This window comes from Rana temporaria, chromosome 1 (genome assembly GCF_905171775.1).
Source record: "Rana temporaria chromosome 1, aRanTem1.1, whole genome shotgun sequence".
Taxonomy (NCBI): domain Eukaryota; kingdom Metazoa; phylum Chordata; class Amphibia; order Anura; family Ranidae; genus Rana; species Rana temporaria.
Window position 1 is genome coordinate 574432619 of NC_053489.1, and position 27738 is coordinate 574460356.

At 47.3% G+C, this 27738-nt stretch overlaps 1 protein-coding gene across 1 annotated transcript in view; it reads right to left on the reverse strand.

Annotated features, from left to right (window-relative positions):
* TRMT9B (tRNA methyltransferase 9B (putative)) overlaps window positions 1-27738 on the reverse strand; it is a 91433-nt gene that overhangs the window by 19088 nt on the left and 44607 nt on the right. Inside the window, exon 2 of the mRNA XM_040334692.1 lies at window positions 10111-10265. Coding sequence (XP_040190626.1) covers window positions 10111-10264 — 154 coding nt within the window. The 5' untranslated portion in view covers window position 10265. The remainder of the gene's footprint in view (window positions 1-10110; window positions 10266-27738) is intronic.

Here is a 27738-nt window from a genome sequence, read left to right on the forward strand (position 1 = left end):
ACTCTATCCATATTGTATTTTAATCTTGATAAAACAAGAAATCTTTAAAGCGGGAGTTCACCCAATTAGGTTTTTTTTTCTCTTTTCCCCTTAGATGCATGCTCGTTTTGTCTAGGGGAATCGGCTAGTTGTTTTAAAATATGAGCTGTACTTACCGTTTACGAGATGCATCTTCTCCGTCGCTTCCGGGTATGGGTCTTTGGGAGCGGGCGTTCCTATTTTGATTGACAGTCTTCCGAGAGGCTTCCGACGGACGCATCCATCGCGTCACTCGTAGCCGAAAGAAGCCGAACGTCGGTGCGGCTCTATACTGCGCCTGCGCACCAACGTTCGGCTTCTTTCGGAAAATCGTGACGCGATGGATGCGACCGTCGGAAGCCTCTCGGAAGACTGTCAATCAAGAAGGAACGCCCAGTCCCGCAGCCCATACCCGGAAGTGGCAGGGGAAAGATGCATCTCGTGAACGGTAAGTACAGCTCAAATTTTAAAACAACTAGCCGATTCCCCTAGACAAAACGAGCATTCATCTAAGGGGAAAATGTGTTCTCTATGGGTGAACCTCCGCTTTAAAGTTCATAAATTTCAGAGGTGCTGCATATCAAGATTTCTCTAAATTCTAAGAGCCAAACAAGAAATGAAGAGTGGAGAAGTTAGTGTCAAAGAAAATCCCACGTGCAGATCTCTCTCTTCAAAAGTCACCCAAAGTGCTCCACCGAGCCCCCTTTGTGTGAACACCGTATTTTCCAGCGTATAAGACAACTTTTTTCATCTAAAATCATGCCCTAAAAGTCGGGGGTTGTCTTATACGCCGGGTACCTGTCAGTCAGTCAGACGGCGGCCATCCATTATTCAAAAGCCGCGCCTCCTCCTCTGACTGTTCCGTGATAGGCGGAACACTAATTTTCCCAGCAGAGTGTTCCGCCTATCACGGATGCCTTCTCATCCTCAGCCTCGGACGAGAGGACATCCGTGATAGGCGGAACACTGAACAGAGGCTCTGCTGGGAAAATGAGTGTTCCGCCTATCACGGAACCGCCTGAGGAGGAGGCGCGGCTTTTGAATAATGGATGGCCGCCGTCTGACTGACTGACTCTGCAAACAGGAGAAGGTAGGGAGATCATCGAGGCAGGGAATGGAATGGCACAGTGAGGCATGTATAGATGGCACAGTGAGGCATGTATAGATGGCACACTGAGACATGTATAGATGGCACACTGAGGCATGTATAGATGGCACAGTGAGGGGTCTTATACAGTGAGTATATCCCAAAACCAACATTTTAGCTGGAAAATTAGGGGGTCATCTTATATGCCCAGTCGTCTTATACGCCGGCAAATACGGTAACTCAAACACATAGAAATGCTCTGCAAATAACATTTGGAGAAAACACTAGTCCCAACATTTCATCTGTTTCCTGGATGTTTCACGTGCTTCAAATACTTCCCATTCATAAATTCCTCAAATATCAGAAAAAGCTTCCATAGTGCATTACCATAATAAATGATTAAAATGTATTGATCATAAAAAAGCTCACAAACAAATTAAAAGCATAAGCTTGACACATCCGAAGATCACGCAACACTTGTAAATCAATTGTCCCTGCTTCTCCCAATGGGCAGATATATCAGCATCTCACCCCTGTAATTTAATGTTTTTAAAAATGACCTTTCAATTTCAATCTACAGGCCTTGTATATTTCTTGAAAATTCAATGCAATATGCCTACCTAGAGGCGTTCTTTACAGAATGCTCCCAGAAATGTAATTTCCTGCTTGTGTGATTGTTTATTTTCACAGCAGTCTGCACTAAGTTACAAATCACATTTAAGGCACTTCCTACAATAGGAATGTCAGTTTTGAAGATTTAGCTGTTCTGACAGCAACAAGGACAAAGTTGTCGCCACCTCGGCAGCCATTTTGTTGGCTACTATCAGAGCAGAGTAAGAATCTTCACTCATAATATCCTGCACCGGACTCTTTTTGGTTGCTATTGTTGTGTCCTACCACCAATTTGTCAAAAACTCTAATTACTGCTGGTTTAAAGAAACCACACGTTAAGTAGTTGGAGAATTTGACAGAACACTAGCATTAAAATATATATATTTTTTCTCATTCTCTTCTATTCCCCCCTATTCTCTGTAGTCTATGCATTTTCTTTTTTGTATGTGTACAACTCTTTTTTTGAGACTCATGATTTTAAGGCGTTGGTCCAATTGACGATGGTTACAGCAATACAGAACGGAAAATAAAAAATAGAAAGACTAAAGGCAAAACAAAGCATAAACATAAGAATTTAACATTATTTGTCTTTTTTATCCTTAATCCATACGCAGCTGTTACAGGGCTATATACATCCCTTTATGTTGATTGACTTTTATTGTGACGCATCGCTGCCGCTTCTTCCCTTCTATTTATTAAAAAAAATATATATATTAATTATTAAAATATATTAATACTATTATTATTGTACTGACTAATATTGAGTCACGTATATAGCATCCCTCGGTTGGGGTCTTCCTCCTCATTTTTTTGTTTGATGTAACCATCACATTGCTGTACTTATTTGTTGTATTAATTTTTTCAATTAATAAAACTTTGTAAAAGAAAATATATATTTATTAAAAAAAAGGGGGTCCCCAGCCAATTTATACCAGGCCCTTCAGGTCTGGTATAGATTTTAATGGGAACTCCATGCCAAAAAAAAAAAAATGAATGTCATGGGGTCCTCTCCGTGAATCAATATTAGACCCTTATCCAAGCATGCACTTCATGGAGTTCTGTAGTGCAAAAGTTTTGGTGCAATTTCTGACAGCGCACCAATACCGCAGGACATAATGTAAGTCTATGTGAATGCGCAGCCAGCCCGCACAAAAACTGTGGTTCTTAATTTTTACTAAAGTGCAGCAGGGCCCTGTGAAGCCACTAGTACATTCAAAGAACATGGTGCTTAGCACTCTGAATCCAAAGGCCTGATGGGGTGTCTAGGAGTATAGTCAACGCCCCTGTAACCAACTTACTGGGGTATTCACAAAGATGTTAAATCTTTCCCTAATACAAGCTAGCATTCCATCTTGTTCAAATTAAACAATTATTATTTGAGAGTTTAAATGAAGATTTAGATGGAAATAGAGGGCTAACAGCTTAGAAGGGAATGTTTTAGGGCCCTTTCACACAGAGCGGATCAGCAAAGCTCAGCGGGGATCCTCCGTAAAATCCCCGCTGAGCTGGCAGCTGACAGGGCGGTCCCCGCACACTGTGCAGGGACCGCCCTGTGTTTCCTCCGCTCTCCCCTATGGGGGATCGGACGAACATGGACTGTATGTCCGTGTTCATCCGATCCGGCAGACGGAAGAAAAATAGGATGTCTTCCGTCCGCAAATGCGGATCTTTGCGGAGGCGGACAAATTACGGGTGTCGGCGGATGTTCATCAGCTGACACCCGTAATCACATAGGGACCCATGCATGTCCCGTTTTCATCTGCAAACGGACGAATGAAAATGCGGACATACGGTCCGTACGTGTGAACGGGCCCTTATACTGGGGATGATATATTTTTTGTTTCTGTATGATATTATTTATTTATTTTGTATGTATTTGATTTATATTGTGAAGTGCTGTATGTGTTGTTCTGGCATAACAATCAGGCATAATTCTTTAGGAGTATAAAGTAATGTAATTGTACATTTGTGCAAAGATAATGATAGCACCACATTTATTGGAAGGAATCATGAGTAGAACTGCAAACTCAGAAAAAAAAAAAAAAAACTATTGTGTTTCAATCAAAGTACTGTAATAGATAAACACACTCAAAATATTAAAGTGGAAGTCCATGCAAAAACTAAAATCCCTGCATTTAGAGACACCATGATCTAACACATGGGTCTCCAAACTTTTCAAACAAAGGGCCACTTTATTGTCCTTCAGACTTTGGGAGGGCCGGGAATTGTGGCCAGTAGGAGCAGAAATGTCACGGGCCCAGCATCAGTGAGAATGAATATGGCCTCGGGTTTGGTGGTCAATAGGAGGAGGAGTATTCCCCCTATTGGTAGGAGGAATAGTATCCCATCATTGGTATCGGTGGAAGATATAGTGTCTTATAGTTTGTGCCCCAAGGGCCTGATAAAGGCTAGCAAAGGGCCACATCTGGCCCTCGGGTCGCAGTTTGGAGACCCCTGATCTAGCACTAACCTCTCTATCCCTGTAAAGAAAAAACGGGTATACATACCTTTTTGGAAGCCGATCCGGCCTGATCCTACGCTGAGCTGTCAGCCGTGGCTTCTCTGTGTAGGTGGTTGCAGAGGAGACAGATGACAATGGAAGCCCCATAGTAAGTCTATGGGTGACATCAGTTCCCATTCATTACACAGCCGTTGTCGGCCTTGTCCTCCGTAGAGCTTCCGCCGCTGGAGATCGGGTCAGAGCTGGTCAGATCGGTTTCCAAAATGGTATGTATAGTCATCTTTTCTTTACAGGGATAGAGAGGTTAGTGTTAGATTGTGGTGTCTATAGATGCAGGGATTTTAGTTTTTGCATGGCCTTCCACTTAAAGTCAGGTTGAGCACAAAAAAAATAGGTTCATCATAAGTTCCTATCCAAGTAGAATGCCAAGAAATACAGTGGAACCTCGGTTTAAGAGTAACTTGGTTTAAGAGCGTTTTGATCTGCGAGCAACTTTTTTTTTTTTTATTCTGACTCGGTTTGCGAGTGTTGACTCGCAAGACGAGCAGAATTCAAGCTAAATAGGCCTGCAGTACCTCATTTGGCCTAAGGTACTGGGGCGAAAAAAGCCTAACAGAGCCGAAAATAGGCCTGCAATACCTCATTTGGCCTGAAGTACAGGGGCGCAGGAGCCGAGAAAAAGCCAAACATTGGCCTGCAGTACCTCATTTGGCCTGAGTTACGGGGGCGCAGGAAACAAGCCAAAGTGTCCTCGGGTCTTTTTGGACGTTTTTGGTGCTCTCTGGCGCCCCACCTTTGCCCACATTTGGTATTGCATCGCATTGAAGTCGATGCGGAACAAATTATTTTCATTACCATTGACTTCAATGGGAAAACTCGCTTTGATATGCGAGTACTTTGGATTACGAGCATACTCCTGGAACGGAATATGCTCGTAATCCAAGGTTCAACTGTACCAATATAGTATTACAAGAAGGCAATATACTGATCCTATTTAAAGGAATAACCTGAGGACAAACTCAAAGAAATCAATGACCTAATAAATACTGAGCACACAGCATAACGGAATATTGCATGTAATGAAGTTCTGGGGTGGAAATAAGCTAGACATCAATAATAATTCTAACAGGCGAACGTTTAAATAGGTTTCTACAACTGAAAAACATGGGTTTTGGATCTTACAAAACAAACCCAAGACGGATAAACCACTTGCATGGTTTGCACTCAAACACGTGCAGGAATAATTGAAAATACACTCATAGAGGCATTCTCCAAATAGAGCATTCAATAAACAGCCATCACACCGAGGTATCACTCCATATGCTGTGAATACATAATGAGCCAGATGAACCCACTTAATTAGCAAACAGACCTCCCCAGAGTGTTAGAACTGTGTGATTGAAGCTGTATGATAATAGGCAACAGTCAACTTGTTACAGCGTTATTGGAGGTGTGCTGCTAACTCAATAATGTGCAGGTCATATATCTAGGAGAAGCCTCATGATGCAAAGGTTAACAGAGTATGCCATCCAAGTATATAGAAGTCATTATCCATCAAACTTGGAACAGGAACGTATTCAACGTCAAGTTAAAGCCATATAACCAGAGCCAGTTGGTTATACTAACCCCCCCCCCCCCCCCAAAGTAGAAGCCGTGTCCAGACTGTCCACTCCTTTAGTAGTAAAAATTCCAGTAAGGAAAATCATGTTTATGCATATGGATTACAGTATTTTGATTTAAACACATTCATTTTTATTATTGGAATTCTTTGATTATTGCTGAGTTTGCAGTTCTACTCATCAGTTCCGGGTGATATGGTTAATATAATTTAAATTGGGGGGGTATGCGGGGATACGATCATGGGAATAAAGATTTTTTTTTTAATGTTTGGCTTTGTGTCTATAAAGTTACTGTGGGAGACCTAACGTTTTTTTACATAGTTACGTCCAAACTCTGGACTGACCCCTGTTAACAATAACAGAAACTGGCCAAGATTCGATCCCTGTATGGGCAGGCTGAATGTACCCAAGTTGTTCGATCAATCAACTTTGGTACAACCAGCCTTCTGGATTTTACATGCGATTAGCGCTAGTGGCTGTTATAGCCACTGGCAATAATCACTGGGGTAGATTCAGGTACGGGCGCGCACTGCTACGGCGGCGCATCGTACCGTTTTTACGCTACGCCTCCGTAAATTACTGGAGCTACGCTTCATTCACGAAGCATTTGCTCCGTAATTTGCGGCAGCGTTTCGTAAAAGGGGCCGGCGTAAGTGCGCGTAATTTAAATGATCCCGTAGGGGGCGTGGATCATTTAAATTAGGCGCGTTCTCGCGCCGAACGTACTGCGCATGCTCCGTCGGGAAAATTTCCCGACGTGCATTGCGGTAAATGACGTCGCAAGGACGTCATTTGCTTCGACGTGAACGTAAATGGCGTCCAGCGCCATTCACGATCCACTTACGCAAACTACGCAAATTTCGAAAATCGCGGCGCGGGAATGACGTCCATACTGACCATTGGCTGCGCCTCCTAATAGCAGGAGCAGCCTTACGACGGAAGCGACGTACGCAAACGACGTAAAACTCGAACGCCGGGCGCGCGTACGTTTGTGAATCGGCGTGAGTATGCAATTTGCATACTCTACGCTGACCACTACGGGAACGCCACCTAGCGGCCAGCGTCAGATTGCACCCTAAGATACGACGGCATAAGAGCCTTATGCCAGTCGTATCTTAGGCTACAGTCGGCGTTTCGAGCTTTCTGAATACAGAAAGTTGATACGCCGGCGCTACTTAGCAATTACGCTGCGTATCTATGGATTTGTAATTGCTTCCTGAATCTACCCCCCCACTGTCTTCTCCCGGTGAGGATAGCCTCCCCCCCCCCCACCTGCCAGGACAACACAATGTCTCGGCAGGAGGGATTTCCCTGTCAATACTCTCTGTGTTGATGAATTAATCGAGCTACAGGAAGGATATTTACTCCATCTATGGCCGGCCTAACAGAAAGATCACCTATGGCAAAGCTGTGCAGGGATACTTTCCAAATTACTTGGTCATGCGACATCACAGTTAAAAGGGAAACTTAATTTTCCCCAGTCAACACTGATTATTTTTTGTCCTCATGCTGTTAGCATCAGTAAATCGGAAAGTATATCTTATTTACTTGTTTTAGGCCGGGTTCACACCTATGCGAATTGAATGCGCGTTTCTCCACATTCTATTCGCATAGTAGGAGAATGTGACTGGCTCTCTATGGAGCCGGTTCACATATCTCCACAGCGGGTCCGGTGCGGTGTGCCGGAAAAACGTGTGCTTTTTTGGTGCGTTTCAGGTTCGATTTCAGCCCAAAATTCGGGCTGAAATCGGACCTGAACCGATGAACCAGCACGCGCTGGACCCCTGCTGTGCGCCGCATGCGGCGACAGTGTGAACCCGGCCTTAAACTTTTTTTTACATTTCTTCAGTTACTTCCTGGTTTCTTGCCCAGGCAAATGTGATATATCCCAGGAGTCTTTAGGTTAGGAGGAGGTTTTTTTTCCAGCCAAGTACACTCTTCTGCATGTATGCCCGAGTTCCACATTCTTACCGTTTTTTTTTTTCCTACTACCCTGTAATATGCTCTATGAGCTCCCGAGCCTCTTTTTTTGTACTTTGTTTTGTAAATGTGCAGTGAGCTTTATATAGTCCATCTCTTGAGTGACCAAGAGAGGGTGGCTACGTTCCTACATACAGCTGGACCCTTTATAATGAATGTAGCCACCCTCTAGTCTAGTAGGAAGTCAGATCAAAACAGCTAAAAAAAATGGAATTAGGAGATTTATGGAGGAGGCTGAGAGAAATAGAAGGCACTTTAAGTTAGGAATATATACTTGAGAAGATTAAAAAAAAATGAGTTTAGTGTCACTCTAAAGTGGTTGTAAACCTCAGACATAAAATATGAAATTTATAGTGTGTACTTGTCTAGCTTAAAGAGGAGTTCCACCCAAATTTGGAACTTCCTCTTAACCCACTCCTCTCCCCCTTACATGCCACATTTGGCATGTAATTTTTTTTGGGGGGGAGTGGGGGCTTCAGCACGAGTGGGACTTCCTGTCCCACTTCCTCCTTCCTGTAGGCGACTAAGCTTAATCGCCTTCAGGAAGTGGCTGCTGTAGGCGATCGCCTAGGACACGTCACAGGTCCTAGGCGATCTCCTGGCCAATTACACGGCGCGGCGCCGGGCCGCGCCGCTCGCGCATGCGCAGTGCCGCTCGCGCATGCGCAGTGGGTGCCCGGCCGTGAAGCCGAAAGCTGTCACGGCCGGGTGCCCACACTGAAAATGAAGACGCCGGCCGGGGAGGGGGGGAGAGGAGCGGAGCCCCGGCCGGCGCGTCGCTGGAGCGCTGGAGCAGGTAAGTGCCTGTTTATTAAAAGCCAGCAGCTACACTTTTTGTTGCTGCTGACTTTTAATAAACATACAAATGGCTGGAACTCCCCTTTAAGAGCACAAAGTGTAATTTCTGTCTGCTGCTTTGTTCCTCTGCTATTGGCATGAATCACTTCTGACAAGTTTTCCTGACACCAAGAAAAAAAAGGTAACAGGGGAGGGACCTTCAGCTGATTGACAGCCTCAGCCCTGTTCCCGTGTGCGGTGTGAAGGGGGGTTTGTCTCTTCCCTCCAATCAGCTCTCAGATTTCTCCTCACTGAGTGCTGCAGAGTGTAACTCTCAGCTCTCCACCCCATTTTTTGACAGCTCAGACAAGCTTTATAAATGCTGGACTTTGAATGGCTCTAGATAAAACTGCATATAAACAGTTAAAACTTTTGTAGGAGAATTTCTTTCATCTCTGTGTATCACCTGATTCCAGTCACTTCACTGGGTATATGGAACTGCAGCATAGAAAAATTAGCTCTCTTGCCCTGCCCAGGCAATGCTGTGTGGTGTGGCAGAGCTGTATAAATCGCAGGACCCCATAGTTACATAGTTAGTCAGGTTGAACAAAGACACAAGTCCATCCAGTTCAAACATAAAAAAATAAAAAATAAATAAAAAATATCGTACAATCCAATATACCCAATTCTATACCCACAGTTGATCCAGAGGAAGGCAAAAACAAAAAAAACAGCAAAGCATGATCCAAAAAAATGATCCCCCGAGAGGCAATCGGATTTTCCCTGGAACAACCATCCCTATAAATGTTAGTACCCAGTTATATTATGTACATTTAGGAAATAATCCAGACCTTTCTTAAAGCACTTTACTGAGCTGGCCAGAACCACCTTTGAAGGGAGTCTATTCCACATTTTCACAGCTCTTACTGTGAGGAAACCTTTCCGTATTTGGAGATGAAATATTTTTTCCTCTAGACGTGCCTTTTTGTCTTTTGTGTTGACCGTAAAATGAATAACTCAAAACCAAGTTCACTATATGGACCCCTTATGTATTTGTACATGTTGATTATATCCCCCTTAATCTCCTCTTCTCAAGAGTGAATAAATTCAGTTCCACTAATCTTTCCTCATAGCTGAGCTCCTCCATGCCTCTTATCAGTTTGGTTGCTCTTCTCTGCACTTTCTCCAGTTCCCCGATATCCTTTTTGAGAACTGGTGCCCAAAACTGGACTGCATATTCCAGATGAGGTCTTACTAATGATTTGTACAGGGGCAAAATGATCTATCTCTCTCTCTGGAATCCATACCTCTATTAATACAAGAAAGGACTTTGCTCGCTTTGGAAACCGCAGCTTGGCATTGCATTCTATTATTGAGCTTATGATCTACAAAAAACCCCAGATCCTTCTCCACTACGGATTCCCCCAGTTGTACTCCTCCTATGTATGTATGATGCATACATATTCTTAGCCCCCAAGTGCATAACTTTACATGAACAAAAATACAAATCCTTTGGCAGGATAAATCTACTAGCAATACCACAGTGAGAACCTTACCTATATCCACAATGAGACTGCCTGGCTTTTGATCCAGCAGAAACTGTCGAACCTTCGGCCAAGCTTTACTCTGCACTTCATTGAAGTATGGAGCTGTGCTCTCATAGACGCTGTGCACATGTTGATTTTCCAGCTGGGCAGCTTCATAGTCCATGCTGAAAGAGAACAGCCAAACAATGCTTAGTTTAAGTATGAAAGAGAAAGCTAGAACAGAAACATCATAGATAAATACATCTCATGTAGAGCACGCCTGCCTAAACCAGCCAAAATAATCCCCTTCATTAAACAGAAAAAAGTTATATTAATTACATTCACTTGTTTGGCACAATGTTCAGACATTTGTTTTCACAGACACCAATACTGGAAACAGAAAAGAAAAATTAGACACTAATAAAGAGTTGGATTTAAATCATTAAAGTGTTACTAAACCCACAACAGTAAAATCAGTGGCCCAGATTCAAGAAGCACTTGCGCCCGCGCAACCATAGTTGCGCGGCGCAAGTGCTTACTTGCTCCGGTGTAACGAGTGCTCCTGATTCAGGAACCTCGTTACACCGAATGCAGCCTAGGATGTGACAAACATAAGCCTCCTTATGCCTTCACATCCCAGGCTGCATTCTTGCGTTGGCCGCTAGGGGGCGCGGCCTTTGTGATCGGCGTGTAGTATGCAAATTGCATACTACCACCGATTCACAAAAGTTGCGCGGGCCCTGCGTACGCAAGGTACGGAGTTTCCGTACGGCGCCTTTAGCATAAGGTTGCTCCTGCTAATAGCAGGCGCAGCCAATGCTAAAGTATAGCTGCGCCTCCCGCTCGCGACGTTCAAATTTCACGTTGTTTACGTAAGTGAACCGTGAATGGCGCTGGACGCCATTCACGTTCACTTACAAGCAAATGACGTCCTTGCGACGTCATTTGCCGCAATGCACGTCGGGAAAGTTTCCCGACGGAGCATGCGCTGTTCGCTCGGCGCTGGAGCGCGCCTAATTTAAATGATTCCCGCCCCCGGCGGGATCATTTACATTAGGCAGCCTTGCGCCCGGCTGCTTAGCATATTGCCCGCGCAATTTACGGAGCAACTGCTCCGTGAATCGCGGGCAAAGCGCAATATTTGCGTGGGCGCAGAGAAAAAAATGTGCTCTTTGCCCACGCAAATATTGCGCGATTCTACTTGAATCTGGGCCAGTCTGTATATGCAGTAAAGCATGCCTGTTATACTCACTGTGGAACCTAAGGGGTTAATCCTCTGCATTGTGTAAAAAGTCAGTTTGATCCTGTCTTCCCTGATCTACCCCTTCTTTCACTGTCCCCAATCCATCTGTTGATAGCACAGAGCCCTAGGAGGCACTCTGCACATGCTCAGTTTGGTGTGTATTGCTAGTGAGAGGGTGCATGTGATCAGCACAGGGCTAATCAGCACTGTCCAGGCAGAGGGTCAGGAGTCATGCAGTCTCAAAAGACAGTCAGAGGAGAATGCAAACTCCTACAAGCTTTAACCAGACACTCACAGAAGTCACAAAACTGCTATATACTGCTGATGAGAAAAGGTCGGCTTTCTGAAAGTTAGTGTTTGCAGCCAATTATACGTTCCCAATGCCCTCACCTGACTGTGCTCCACCCTGGCAATTATCCTCTAAGGTAGTGAACACTGCATTTTGGGAGACTGGTGCTGGTGTTTTTTTTTATAAGCAGAGCTCAGGCTGTCTCAGCTCAGGTCCTACCAATAGTAGCCTCACACCAACCCTTCCTCTAAACCCAACAATAATCCTGCCCAGCATAAAACATAATTCTTTGTCTGCATATACACTACTCCAAAACCAACATCCTCTGTGTCACTGAACATATAGTGCCTGCTCTACAACTTAAAGGGGTTGTAAACCCTCAAGGTTTTTCACCTTAATGCATTCTATGCATTAAGGTGAAAAACCTTCTGTAGTGCAGCAGCCCCCCAGAGCCCCGTTTTACTTACCTTAACCCGATTGTTTCATTCACGGGGACAAGCACAGCAGCTCCAGCTGCTGTTTTGGATCCTCATTGGATAGATTGATAGCAGCCATTGGCTCTCGCTGCTGTCAATCAAATCCAATAGCGCGGGAGTCGGGGCGGGACTGAGTCCCGCTGTCTGTGTCAATGGATGCAGCAGCACCAATCAGGAGCGCACCCGCACGAGTGCCCCCATGAAAAGCGCTTCTCTGTGGGGGCACTCGAGAAGAGGAGGAGCCAGGAGTACCTTGGAGAGCCCCCAAAAGTGGAGGAACAGGGCCACTCTGTGCAAAACCCTTGCACATAGAAGGTAAAAAAACAAAGCTTTACAAACCCTTTAACTATTACTGTAAATCAGGGGTATTGAATTAAAATTCAAGGAGATCCGCTCACTAAAATTTTCTTTCGGTCGAGGTCCGAATCTCAAGTTTGTGCTATGACTCAGAAAGATTGAAGTCTCTGTATGTCTATCAAAAACTGAGAAATGTACAATTTCTATAGCATTTCAACAATATTTATTGTCAAGTTGAAACATTCTTACATTACATCAGCTGTCCCCATTGGAGTGCCCCTTTCCATCATATGTGCCCATCAGAGTGCCCCTTTTCATAATATGTGCTCATTAGCTAGCTTCCATTACATCATATTTCTCCATCAGAGTGCCCCTTTATACGAGTTTACCCCACCAGAGTGCCTCTTTGCATCATTTCTGTCCATCAGCATGCTCGTTCCATCATATGTCCCCATCAGAGTGTCCCCTTTTCATCAAATGTACCCAAAAGAGTGTCCCCTTTCCATCATATGTGCCCATCAGAGTGCTCCTTTCCATCATTTATGCTCACCAGAGTGGCCCTTTACACCATATTTGCACATCAGTGTGCACCTATAAAACCCATCCAAGGCAGAGGAGTGAGATGGGAGAAGACAGGAGCTTCACGGGGCAGGAGCTAGCTGCAGGGGGTAGAAGCTGGGCTGAAAAACTTACTACAGGGGGCAAAATGTACATGCGACATCACTAGTTGCTGGGACAGCAGTGGTCCGAGCAATTAATGACTGCTGAGCAGCGGGGATTCGGCGCTGCAGACTGGTGGGCTGACGGTCGGCCTTTTGCCATTTAATGTAGGCTACTCTAAATACTTATTGCTCAGTAAAAGGGAAACATCAGCTAAAAAGCCCAACTTAATTTTTTTTTTTTTTTTGTAGATTCCCCCTTCTGTCTTTCTGAGAGAAAAAAAAACTACATGCCATCTCTGCTCCAACCCTCCAACATCCTATGTGGTCCTGCACCAGTCCTTTTCCCGTGTCCTGTGAGCCCTATGAGGGTGTGTTATCCCAGTCAAGCCTTGTCCCGGACTCACAGAAGAATGCTGAAGAGTCAGGCACTTATGTAACCTTTTTAGTCATTTTGTCCTCAAGGGTCACAAGGTTAACTCCCATCATTCATTCCTTTCAAAAGCTAACTGTCCAATTATATTATCACTGGTAAAAATAGCACATTCAATTACCAAAAGGGGAGTAAGGGGGGGGGAGGGGGTAAGGGAATTTGTACCAACATTTCTAACAAAGACCCAGTTTTAAATTCAAAAATAAAATAATCATGTTAATGAAAAAGTATATATTTTGAGTTTATTGAAAAGTGAATCTTTCCTCTAAGCCAGGGGTCTCCAAACTTTCTAAACAAAGGGCCAGTCTACTGTCCTTCAGTCTTTAGGAGGGCCAGACTAGGGCCATTGTGAGTAGAAAATGTCCAGTAGGAGTAAACAATACAATATCTTTGGTGTCAGTGGGAGGACTAGTGCCCCATTGTTGGTGCCAATAGAAGAAATTGTACTCTTTTGATAGTGTCAGTTGGATGACTAGTGCCCCATTGGTGGTTTTAGCAACAAGAATGATTCCCCATTGTTGGTGTCAGTGGATGCAAGGAAGGGCCGGATAAAGGCAAGCAAAGGGCCGCAGTTTGGAGACCCCTGCTCTAAGCAACTCCTCTCTCCCACCACTTACACACAGGGTGTTGGGGGCAAGCCGAGCCTGTCCAATCACACAACAGAGTAAATTTTAGTAATTTACCCTCCAAATATGGGTCAGGTGTCACTCATCCTCCACACATCTTCTTACTTCTCTTTCAGAAATAGGTCAATTATTACTTGTCCTTTTCAGATTTTCTCCTCATGTCTCCTCCAGTCATGGGTGAGGTGTAACTTTTCCGCTCCATTAGGGGCACAGGGGTTCCGCCCCCCAATTTACATGCAAGGATTTCAATGTTTTTTTTTTTTTTTTTTTTTTTTTAAGCATGCAATTAGAGCCTGAGGCTCTAATTTGCTTCTAAAAATGATGGGCTCTGGGAGCAGTGCCCACCCAGTTGTATGACAATAGTGAATATTTGTTATTGTCCTATTGTCTTGATTCTCCTCCCGGCACAACAGGAAGCAGTTCTGGTGACCTGATTGGCTTAGGACACACTTCCTGTTCGCCCGGGAGGAGAATCAACAGCCCAGATCTTAATTCCCCTCTGACTCCAAAGGTAATGCCCCAATCGCCACCACCCCATTCGTTTCCTGCGGGGGGGGGGGTCGGTCACCTTATTCCCTTCCATCTCCAGGGGGGTTGGGGTGTGCAATCACTGCATTCCCTGCCGTATCTTGTGGGTGTGATGCGTGGTTTGTTATTAGTTTGCCCCTCCCTCCCAATATATTAAGCAGCATCTGCCACTTTTCCTCACTCCTTTTTGAAATATGGGTCACATCTCCTTCGAAATATGGGAATCATATGCAGAGCTTTTTTTCTCAAAAAATAGGTGCAGGAACTCAACCACGACCCCATTCAAATTTCACAAACAGTAGAAGGGTCTTAAAGGTGCATTAAATAGAGGTCGACCGATATGGGTTTTTCTCTGGCCGATGCCGATGCCGATATTTAGAAATCGGGGCAGCCGATGGCCGATATATGAGGCCGATTTTTGCGGCCGATATTTTGGGCCGATTTTTGGATTGGGATGCATTGTGGAGGAGGATGGATGGTGCTGGGCGTGGGTGGGAGATGCGTTGTGGAGGGGGAAAGATGGTGCTGGCTGTGCCTGGGGGATGCATTGTGGAAGGGGATGGCTGGATGTTGCTGGCCTTGGAGGGGGGATGCTTTGTGGAGGGGAAGAGATGGATGGTGCTGGCTGTGGATGGAGGGAGGGGGTGGATGGATGCAGCTGGCCGTGGGTGGGGGATGCATTGTGAAGGGGGATAGATGGATGGAGCGAGCTGGCCGTGGGTGGGGGATAAATTGTGAAGGGGGATGGATGGATGCAGCTGGCCGTGGGTGGGGGATGCATTGTGAAGGGGGGTGGATGGATGGAGCTGGCCATGGGTGGGGGATGTATTGTGAAGGGGGATGGATGGAGCTGGCCGTGGGTGGGGGATGTATTGTGAAGGGGGATGGATGGAGCTGGCCGTGGGTGGGGGATGCATTGTGAAGATGGATGGAGCTGGCCGTGGGTGAGGGATGCATTGTAGAGGGGGGATGGATGGATGCAGCTGGCCGTGGGTGGGGGATGCATTGTGAAAGGGGATGGATGGATGGAGCTGGCCGTTGGTGGGGGATGGATGGATGGAGCTGGCCGTGGGTGGGGGATGCATTGTGAAGGGGGATGGATGGATGGAGCGAGCTGGCCGTGGGTGGGGGATGTATTGTGAAGGGTGATGAATGGAGCTGGCTGTGGGTGGGGGATGTATTGTGAAGGGGGATGGATGGATGGAGCTGGCCGTGGGTGGGGGATGTATTGTGAAGATGGATGGAGCTGGCCGTGGGTGAGGGATGCATTGTAGAGGGGGGATGGATGGATGCAGCTGGCCGTGGGTGGGGGATGCATTGTGAAAGGGGATGGATGGATGGAGCTGGCCGTTGGTGGGGGATGGATGGATGGAGCTGGCCGTGGGTGGGGGATGCATTGTGAAGGGGGATGGATGGATGGAGCGAGCTGGCCGTGGGTGGGGGATGTATTGTGAAGGGTGATGGATGGAGCTGGCTGTGGGTGGGGGATGTATTGTGAAGGGGGATGGATGGATGGAGCTGGCCGTGGGTGGGGGATGTATTGTGAAGATGGATGGAGCTGGCCGTGGGTGAGGGATGCATTGTAGAGGGGGGATGGATGGATGCAGCTGGCCGTGGGTGGGGGATGCATTGTGAAAGGGGATGGATGGATGGAGCTGGCCGTTGGTGGGGGATGGATGGATGGAGCTGGCCGTGGGTGGGGGATGCATTGTGAAGGGGGATGGATGGATGGAGCGAGCTGGCCGTGGGTGGGGGATGTATTGTGAAGGGTGATGAATGGAGCTGGCTGTGGGTGGGGGATGTATTGTGAAGGGGGATGGATGGATGGAGCTGGCCGTGGGTGGGGGATGTATTGTGAAGATGGATGGAGCTGGCCGTGGGTGAGGGATGCATTGTAGAGGGGGGATGGATGGATGCAGCTGGCCGTGGGGGGGGGATGTATTGTGAAAGGGGATGGATGGATGGAGCTGGCCGTTGGTGGGGGATGGATGGATGGAGCTGGCCGTGGGTGGGGGATGCATTGTGAAGGGGGATGGATGGATGGAGCGAGCTGGCCGTGGGTGGGGGATGTATTGTGAAGGGTGATGAATGGAGCTGGCTGTGGGTGGGGGATGTATTGTGAAGGGGGATGGATGGATGGAGCTGGCCGTGGGTGGGGGATGTATTGTGAAGGGGGATGGATGGATGGAGCTGGCCGTGGGTGGGGGATGTATTGTGAAGGGGGATGGATGGATGGAGCTGGCCGTGGGTGGGAGATGCTTTGTAGAGGGGGGTGGATGGATGGAGCTGGCCGTGGGTGGGGATGGATAAAATGAGTGTGTATACAGGAGAGGTGTGTGCTCTAACATGTACACACTGTTCCCTCCAGCACTGTCCATTGGATGACACCTGTGAGCTCCCACGTGAGTTGGAGTACAATCACTAGAGAGCCGAGGCACCTATCAGAGATGATAGGAATACTGTACATTACCCCAGTCTCCAGCAGCACGAGAAATGAATCCTTCAGCCACGCTGCTGGTAGCCTGCGCGCCGGCCCCTCCCCCCCCTACCTCGACGGGCTGTAGCAGAAAGCAAACTTGTCACAAGCCCGAGCAGCTGCAGTAGTTGCTTGTCTGCGCGAAGAGATCACAAAAGCTTCCTGCATGCTGGGACGGTGGCGGGATTACTTAACATGGGCTCTAGGCTACGGCAGCCGTAGCCTAGAGCCCATGTTAAGTAATCCCGCCACCGTCCCAGCATGCAGGAAGCTTTTGTGATCTCTTCGCGCAGACAAGCAACTACTGCAGCTGCTCGGGCTTGTGACAAGTTTGCTTTCTGCTACAGCCCGTCGAGGTAGGGGGGGGAGGGGCCGGCGCGCAGGCTACCAGCAGCGTGGCTGAAGGATTCATTTCTCGTGGAGCGGGGTTTAGCGCGGCAGCCGAAAATCGGACGATTTTTTTACAATAATCGGCCGATGCCGATTTCTTAAAAACTGCCAAATATCGGCCGATATATCGGCCGACCGATATATCGGTCGACCTCTAGCATTAAATACCAGGATTGCATTACATACAGAGTGCAGAGTTCAGGGGGTTACACACAGAGTGCAGAGCTGTCACTTGTAAACGCAGAAACCAGACTTCTGTGTTTACAAGTGATTGTGGTGAGCGGGCACCAAAGGGTCTGAGCCAGAGGTGGTGGAACTGAGTTCCCCCAAGTTCCCCCTGAAAAAAAGCCCTGATCATATGGGATATGAGATCTTGCTCACATCTCCTTCTCCCTTTTCCTTCAGATTTGGGTCAGGTGTCACTTGTGTCCTTCTCACATCTCATTTTCCACTTCTTCTGTAAACATGGGTCATGTTCCACCTGTCCTCCTCACATCTCCTTCCCCAGACATGGGTCATGTGTCATTCATCCTCCTTAGATCTCCTTTTCATGTCTCCTCTAGACACATCGGGTGTCACCCATCCTCTTTACATCTCCTTCTCGCTCTTCCTCCAGATATGGGTCAGGTGTCATTTGTTCTCCTCACATCTCCTTCTCGCTCCTCCTCCATATATGGGAGAGGTGTCATTTGTACTATTCACGTCTCCTTCTCTCTCTTCTCTGCCAAATATAGGTCAAGTGTCATTTGTCCTCATCACATCTTTCTCTATTCTCCTCCAGATGTGGGTCAGGTGTCATTTGTCCTCCAGATATGGGAGAAGTGTCATTTGTCCTACTCACATCTCCTTCTCTCTGTTCTCTACCAAATATGGGTCAGGTGTCATGTGTCCTCCTCACATCTCCTTGTCACTCCCCTCCTCCAGATATTGGTCAGGTGTCATTTGTCCTCCTCACATCTCCTTCCCTCTCTTCTCCAGATATGGGTCAGGTGTCATTTGTCCTCATCACATCTCTTTCTATTTTCTTCTCCAGATGTGGGCCAGGTGTCATGTGTCCTCCTCACATCTCCTTCCCTCTCTTCTCCAGATATGGGTCAGGTGTCATTTGTCCTCATCACATCTCTTTCTATTTTCTTCTCCAGATGTGGGCCAGGTGTCATTTGTCCTCCTCACATCTCCTTCCCTCTCTTCTCCAGATATGGGTCAGGTGTCATTTGTCCTATTCACATATCTTTCTCGTTTCTCCTCAAGATACAGCTCATATCAAATTCACCATCCTCACATCTTCTTCTCATTCCTTCAAAAATGGGTCAGGTTTCATTTGTATGCATCCTCTCAGAATATACAATTTCTGCTGCCTCCTTTTCTTGCCTGAATCTTATGTGTACTTGTCCTTCTTGACATTTTCTTTTTTTGTTAAATATTTCTGACTCATTTTAATGCACCACTGACAAAAATAAAGAGAGATTTCTTTTCATTCATTCTAAATATAGATCATCGTGATGCCTTTTAGAAGGTTATGCTCTTAAGTTCTCTCCCGGAAAAAAGACAGAATCCAGAAATAAGATTTAAAAGGCTTAACAAACCAAGTGACTTGTTTCACATTTTTAGGGAGACCTGCATGAATAAAAATGATCTTAGTCTGGGGCCACCTTCTAATTAGGGATGAGCCGAACACTCCCCCTACCCCCGCCCCCCCGTTCGGTTTGCACCAGAACCTTCGAACGGACCGAACGTTCGCATAAACTTTAGAACCCCATTGAAGTCTATGGGACTCGAATGTTCGAATTCAAAAGTGCTCATTTTAAAGGCTAATTTGCAAGTTATTGTCCTGAAATGGGTCTTGCCCCAGGGATCATGTATCAATGAAAAATAAAAGTTTTAAAAACAAATGTTTTTTTTGGGAGCAGTGATTTTAATGATGCTTGAAGTGAAAAAAAAATAAAAAATTCCTTTAAATATCATACCTGCTGGGTGTCTATAGTATGCCTGTGAAGTGGCACGTGTTTAGAACTGTCCCTGCACAAAATGACATTACTATAAGAAAAAAGTAATTTAAAGGGTTACTATAGGGGAAAAAAATGTGTTTAACCCTTTCATGCCTATGCCCATGTATGACATTTGGTGTTTACAAGTTAAAATCCATATTTTTGGCTAGAAAATTACTTAGAACCCCCAAACATTATATATATATTTTTAACAGAGAATCTAGAGAATAAAATGGCGATTGTTGCAATATTTTATGTCATACGGTATTTGTGCGGCGGTGTTTTAAACACAACTTTTGGGGAAAAATTTACTTTCATGAATTTTAAAAAAATGAAAAAGTAAAATTAGCCCAATTTTTTTGCATAATGTGAAAGATGATGTTATGCCGAGTAAATAGATACCAAGCATGACACGCTTTATAATTGCACGCACTCGTGGAATGGCGACAAACTACGGTAACTAAAAATCTCCATAGGCGACGCTTTAATCTTTTTTTACGTTTACCAGGTTAGAGTTACAGAGTAGGCCTAGTGCTATAATTATTGCTCTCGCTCTTACGATCGCGGCGATACCTCACATGTGTTATTTGAACACCGTTTTCATATGCGGGCGCGACTTCCGTATGCGCTTTCTTTGCTGCGCAAGCTCGCGGGGAGGGGGGCGCTTTAAAAAATTTTTTTTTTTTTCTTATTTATTTATTTTTTCTAATATTAATTTTTTTTTTTTTTTTTTTTTACATTTTGATCACTTTTATTGCTGTCACAAGGAATGTAAACATCCCTTGTGACAGCAATAGGTGGTGACAGGTACTCTTTATGGAGGGATCGGGGGTCTAAAAGACCTCCGAGCCCTCCTTTGCACTTCAAAGTATTCAGATCGCCGAAAACGGCGATTCTGAATACTGTGTACTTTTTTAAATCCGGCGCCATTGTCATCTGAGAAACCCGGAAGTGACGTCATGACGCCGCTTCCGTGGTTTCAATGCGGACACTGAATCAAAGCCGTTTACGGCTTTGTTTCAGAGCTCGCCGAGACGCTGGAGGCGCCGGATCGTGGATCGGGTCTCCCGGTGGGACGGGAGGCCCGGTCAGAGCGGCGAGAGGCGGCGGGAGGGGGGGGGATGTCCCCTCCCGCTCCTCCGGCATAACAACCGAGCGGCTTTTAGCCGCATCGGTTGTTATGTTTGGAAAGCCGATCGCCCGCTCTAAACAACGGTACCGGGATGATGCCTGCGGCTGCAGGCATCATCCCGGTATAACCCCTGAAAGCCGAGGACGCATATATGCGATCCGTCGGCGTGAAAGGGTTAAAATAACAAACATGTTATACTTATCTCCATTGTGTAGTTCGATTTGCACAGAGTGGCCCCGATCCACATCTTCTGGTGTCCCTCGGCGGCTGTCTCTGGTCCTCCCCGCAAGAACTCACCACATTCATGCGAGAGAGATCGCATGGTGGCGAGTGCTTGCGGGCGTGCTCCCGTGATACAGCAAACGGCCATAGCCGCTCAATGTATCACTCGGCCCCACCCCTCAGCGCGCCGCGTCACTGGGTGTGATTGAGAGCAGCGCCAGCCAATGGCTGCGCTGCTCTCAATCCATCCACTCTAGCCAATCAGCGGCCAGGCTAAGCGGCGAAGAGGATCTCTGGACCGAGCGCGGGACTTTCGACGGGTCAGGTAAGTAAAACGGGGGCTCCGGGGGGGGCGACATCATCAGATGTTTTTTCACCTTAATGCATAGATTGCATTAAGGTGATATTTTTTTTCCTTTACGACTCCTTTAACTACTTGCCGACCAGCCGACGCAGTTATACGGTGGTCCTCCGGCGGCGTGCATGCTCGCCCCTGGTCCCGACGCGCGTGACCGGCGGTCGCGATCACCGCCGGGCACCCGCAATCGCTCGTTACAGAGCGAGAACCGGGAGCTGTGTGTGTAAACACACAGCTCCCGGTCCTGTCAGGGGGAGAAATTACTTTTTGCTGTTCATACAAAGTATGAACAGCGATCTGTCATTTCCCCAAGTCAGTCCCACCCTCCTTCAATTAGAACACACCTAGGGAACATACTTAACCCCTTCCTCACCCCCTATGTTAACCCCTTGCCTGCCAGTGGCATTTTTATAGTAATCAATGCATTTTTGTAGCACTGATCGCTATAAAAATTACAATGGTCCCAAAAATGTGTAAAAGTGTCCAAAGTGTCCGCCATAAGGTCGCAGTACCGATAAAAATCGCTGATCGCCGCCATTACTAGTAAAAAAAAAATATTAATACAAATGCCATAAAACTATGCCTTATTTTGTAGACGCTATAACTTTTGCTCAAACCAATCAATAAACGCTTATTGTGATTTTTTTTACGAAAAATATGTAGAAGAATACGTATCAGCCTAAACTGAGGAAAAAAATAGTTTGTTTATATGTTTTTGTGGATAATAAATTACAGCAAAAAGTTAAAAATATTCATTATTGTCGCTCTATTTTTGTTTATAGCGCAAAAAATAAAAACCGCAGAGGTAATCAAATACCACCAAAAGGAAGCTCTATTTGTGGGGAAAAAAGGACGCCAATTTTGTTTGGGAGACACGTCGCCGGACCGTGCATCTGTCAGTTAAAGCGACGCAGTGCCGAATCGCAAAAAGTGGCCCGGTCATTGACCAGCAATATGGTCCGGGGCTGAAGTGGTTAAAACTGCTTGCGGCTTTAATGTAATGTCTGGTCCCTGCAATATGGATGAAAATCATTGAGAAAAATAACATGGGTTTCCCCACCCCCCTCCCCCCAGGTCATTACCAGTCCCTTTGGCCCTATATACTTTGAACAGCAGTATACATGCAGTGCAAACTAAACTGGGACTGTAGGTTTGTTGTTAAGTAGAATCTGTTTGTAATATTGAACTGGTACTGGTACTTTTTGTAATTACATGCCTTGGGCCTTAGGCACTGGTGCTGGTGCCACAACACTGCAAACCCTCACAGATACTCTAGTTCAGCCCTCAAAATTTCCACTCGCCTACTAGCATTTGGCGAGTGGATTTAAGCTGGGGGCGAGTGATAAAAGGGCTGCATGACCAATCTCCCTCCAATCTGTGCCTACACTTAGGCCTTGTACACACGGTCGGACCAAACCGATGAGACTGGTCCGTCGGTTCGTTTTCAGCGGTTCACCTCTGAAGTGGCCTGACGGCCTGATATGTGTACACACCATCAGTCCAAAATCCGAGCGGGTCAGAACGCGGTGACGTAAAACACACAACGTGCTGAATAAAAAGAAGTTTAATGCTTCCAAGCATGCGTCGACTTGATTCTGAGCATGCGCGGGTTTTGAACCAATGCATTTCTGTACTAACCATCGGTTTGGTCCGATCGCCCAGCGGTCCAGCGGTTCAGTTTTGAAGCATGTTTAGAAATGTTGGACCGAAGGAAACCAGACGCTAGCCTATACACACAGTCGGTTTGGTCTGATGAAACTGAACTTCGGTTCATTCTCAGCGGACCAAACCGACTATGTGTACGAGGCCTTAGAGTCCCGATGAGATTGGCGGCCGAAGAGGAAAGGTGCATGCTCGGGAAAAGTAGTCTGGTGAGCCGCGCACAGGCAGAGCTCTACTTACAATTCTCATTAAGCCATGGGACCTAACAGTATGACCTCTCTGAGCCTGCCCCCCTCCCCCGGGCCCCAACCAATGTAGCTGGAGAGCAGAAAGTAATGAGTGAGGTGGAGGATTGCCAATATTACCACTCCGGTGCAGCGCTCACTGAAAGTTGCCCTGACATGAGAGCGGCAGCCTTCTAGTTTGTGCAGTTTTCTTCTCTTTGTGCTCTAAGTGTCCAACAGTTTAGCCTGAGCACTGTGAACAGACTGGTCTCAATGTGTGCTGTGCGCTGTCAGTGTGCGCTGTGCTATGTTGTCAATGGCTGTGCAGTTGTGTGGATCTCAGCGCTGGATTGTACTCCCTCCCGCTGTGCTGCAGCTCCTCTCCCCTCTGCCAGCCTGAATAAAAGGGGGAAGTGGGGACATGCAAGCGTGGAGCAGCACACACAGTCTCCTGATGATGAGATGAATGGGAGAGAGAGAGAGAGAGAGAGAGAGAGAGAGAGAGAGAGAGAGGATGGATGGGAGTTGCAGAGGAGACAGCAAGAGAATGGGGAAGAGACACAGTTCTAGTGCCCTGTCCCTCTGGTCTGCCCCCAGTGCCCTGTCCCTCTGGTCTGCCCCCAGTGCCCTGTCCCTCTGGTCTGCCCCCAGTGCCCTGTCCCTCTGGTCTGCCCCCAGTGCCCTGTCCCATTTTGTTAAAGTTGTTGTTGGTAATATTTAATTTTGTAACTTGATTCTGCATAAAACATTGTCATTCCATGAGATAATCTACGAGGGCGTGTTTACGGGTGCAATTAGGCGCAGGGCAGTGTATGAATTAGGTGGGGCAACTAGTGGCGAGTAACTCTTGAGGCCTGGCTAGTAGCTCAGGACTTGAAATTTTGAGCCCTGCTCTAGTTGGAGCACAGTAATAAGCCCTGCTGCAAAGTATTGCATCAAAATTTGTAATTACACGCCCCTGTTAAACAGGGGCAGAAAAATGAGGCCTTAGTCACTGGTGTTGGTGCTACAACACTGCAACCCCTCACAGATACTCTAGTTTGAGCGCAGTAATAAGCCCTGCTGCAAAGTATTGCATCAAAAACTGTGTTAAACAGGGGCAGAAAATTGGGCCTTAGCCACTGGTGGCGGTGCCCAGAACCAAAAATGTTCTTACAAGCTATCAGCATGATCATTGAGGAGGAAAAGGATAGTCACTCTGCATAACAGGATAGTCACTAAGCATCAGCATAGGTAGTCTTGAAGGGATCTGACATTTAAAAAAAAAATATTCAGTTACATCAGCATCAGGTGCTTGGTGGTGATCCAAGCCCGATTCATTTTTATGAAGGTCAGTCGATCGACCGAGTCAGTGGAGAGGCTTACCCTGTGATCGGTTACAAAGCCTCCAGCAGCACTGAATGTGCGTTCCGAAAGAACGCTGGATGCAGGACAGGCCAGTAGCTCAATTGCATACTGTGCAAGCTCTGACCAGTGATCCATCCTCAAGACCCAGTAAGCCAGAGGATTTTCGGTGGGAAAGGTGTCCAAGTCTGATCTTTCCCAGGTATTCCCGGACCATGTAAAACAGACGCTGGCAATGGTTGCTGGAACTGGTCATACCTTGGGGCTGCGGACTAAAAAATTGTCTGAACGCATCAGTCAGAAGGCCACCTTCTCCACCCGCTCCTTCTGTGACTGACTGAAGCCTCAGCAACACGTTGTCCAGGACCAGGATTTTGTAACCTCCCAGTCTCTGGGAACGCATTGCACAGACCTTTCTGTAAGGCCTTCCGAAGATGTTTCATCTTCTGCTCCCTCTGTGCCGGCAAGATAAGGTCCGCAACCTTACTCTTGTAACATGGATCAAGGAGGGTTGCCAGCCAGTAATGATCCCTCTCCTTGATAGCACGAATACGAGGATCCTTCCGCAGTCTTTGCAGGATCAGGGAGGCGATACAGTGTAGGTTTGCCGAGGCATTCGGTGTGGAGTCCTCTGGGTCACTGAGGACAACAGGATCCGCAGCCACCTCGTCCCAGCCACGTACAAGTCCATGGGTTTCTTGGGACTGTAATTGATCCCTTGAAGACTGCTGCTGATGCTGAGTGCTAGGCTTCACCTCCATGCTGACACAATCCTCCTCCTCCTCTTCCTGTGCGATAGGTGGGCAAGCAGGAACACTGTCTGGGTAAAAGGGGCCTTGAGAGGTAAGGAAGTCCTCCTCTTCCTCCCTCTGTTCTGCCTCAAGGGCCCTGTCCATTATTCCACGCAGCGTGTGCTCCAACAGGTGGGTAAGAGGGACAGTGTCACTGATGCATGCACTGTCACTGCTCACCATCCTTGTGGCCTCCTCAAATGGTGACAGGACAGTGCATGCATCCCTGATCACTGGCGTGGGGAAAAAAACCCAAGCTCCCCTGACCCTGTCCTGCTGCCATATTGGCACAGATACTCATTTATGGCCCTCTGCTGCGTGTGCAGCCGCTGCAGTATGGCCAACGTAGAGTTCCACCTGGTGGGCATGTCACAGATTAGGCAGTTCTTGGGCAGGTTGTATTCTTTTTGCAGGTCTGTCAGCCGAGCACTGGCATTATATGACCGTCGGAAATGCATAGTTTCCTGGCCTGCTTCAGGACATCTTGTAAGCCCGGGTACCTTCCCAAGAACCGCTGCACCACCAAGTTAAGGACATGAGCAAAACAGGGCACATGGGTCAGTTGTCCCTGTCGCAGGGCGGAGAGGAGGTTGGTGCCATTGTCGCAAACCACCATTCCTGGCTTAAGCTGGCGTGGTGTCAACCACCTCTGAGCCTGCCCCTGCAGAGCTGACAGAACCTCTGCCCCAGTGTGGCTCCTGTCCCCCAAGCACACCAGCTCAAGCACCGCATGGCATCTCTTTGCCTGCATACCTGCGTAGCCCCTTGAACGCCTACGGAGCACCGCTGGTTCCGAGGACACATCAGCACAGGAAGAGGCCACAGAGGAAGAAGAAAAGGAAGGGGGTGGAAGAGAGAGGTGTGTCACAACCAGTAGTAGCATTTTGGAGGTGTGGTGGCGGAACAACCTCCAACACTACTGTACCTTTTTCTGCATCCTTCCCAGCTGCCAGCAGAGTCACCCAATGCGCTGTGAAAGATAGGCAACGTCCCTGTCCATGCCTGCTGGACCATAAGTCAGTGGTAATATGCACCTTACCACTGACCGCCCTGTCCAGTGAGGCATGGACATTGCCTTCCACATGCCGGTAGAGAGCCAGAATCGCCTTCTGTGAAAAAAAGTGGCGTTTGGGAACTTGCCACTGAGGTACCTCACATTCCACAAACTCACGGAAGGGGGCAGAATCTACCAACTGAAAAGGCAGCAGTTGAAGTGCTAGCAATTTAGCTAAGCTAGCATTCAACCGCTGGGCATGTGGATGGCTGGGAGAGAACTTCTTTTGGCGCTGCAGCAGCTGGGGCAGGGAAATTTGCCTGGTACAATCTGACGTCGGTGTACCGATAGTAGATTGCCCGCAAGTACTTCTAATTCTACACCTTCAGTCCTATCAGTGCAGGCTTCAGAGAGGACTGAGGGTATAGAGGGTTGGAGATCCCAGCTGATGAGGAGCAAGGAGAGGTCTGCTTTGTTCTCTGGTGTGGGTCTTTGAGGTACGCTTGCCAACGAACTGCATGGCAGGTCGACATATGCCTGGTCAAGCATGTGGTGCCCAAGTGGGTGATGTTTTGGCCACACAAGATACGCTTGAGACATATGTTGCAAATAGCAGCGGTGCGATCTGATGCACTCGTCTCAAAAAAGGGCCACACCAAAGAACTTTTGGAATAACGCTGAGAGACAGCAGCGCCCTGCACATGCGGAGCTCTGCATTGTGATGCAGTCGGTGTGCTACCCTTAATCTGGCCCCTGGAGGGAATCCTGCCTTGTTGGAAATGCGCCTCCTCCTCCTCCTCTCTCCTATCAGGCACCCACGTGGAGTCTGTGACCTTATCATCCCCTCCCTCCTCATCACTGTAGAAAACCTGGCAGTATGCTGCAGCTGGGGGAACATGACTGCCAGATTGCTGTCCTTCTTGGGCACCCCCTCTCTCTGGGCTCACGTTACTGCCTTCCTCTTGCTGTGTACCATCAACCGAGCCTTCAAAACGATGCGCATCCTCCTGCAGCATGTACGCAACACTGTGGTCAAACAGTTAGGGGGACTCTTCAGGAGGACATGGTTGGGCTAGGGAAGGAGTGACTGATGCCATTGAGCAGAGGGAAGAGGTTGCGTTGGCAGCTGCTTTGCCAGACAAAGTACCCTGAGCCTGGGTGAGAGAGGATGGGGAGGATGAGGACAGCTTTGTCATCCACTCTACCAAGTCTTCGACATGTTGCGGCTCAACATGGCCAGCTGACGAAAAAAAGGACGAGCGTGTCCCACGGCCACGTGCTGATGAGGATGCACCATGTCCAAGACCAGCACTGTTGCCTCTAGACGCAGAGCCTGCTTGCCCTCTTTTATCGGCTCGTGACTCTCTGCCTCTCCTTGTTGTCCTTCCAGACATACTAATGGCCTGCAGGGAGATGTAGCTGCACAAATACTGACAATACCTGCTGATCCCTGCCTGTGGTATTAATATGAGCAGATTTCTGCCTGTAGGAATTAATATGGAGAACACCAGCTTTACGTAGCTTTA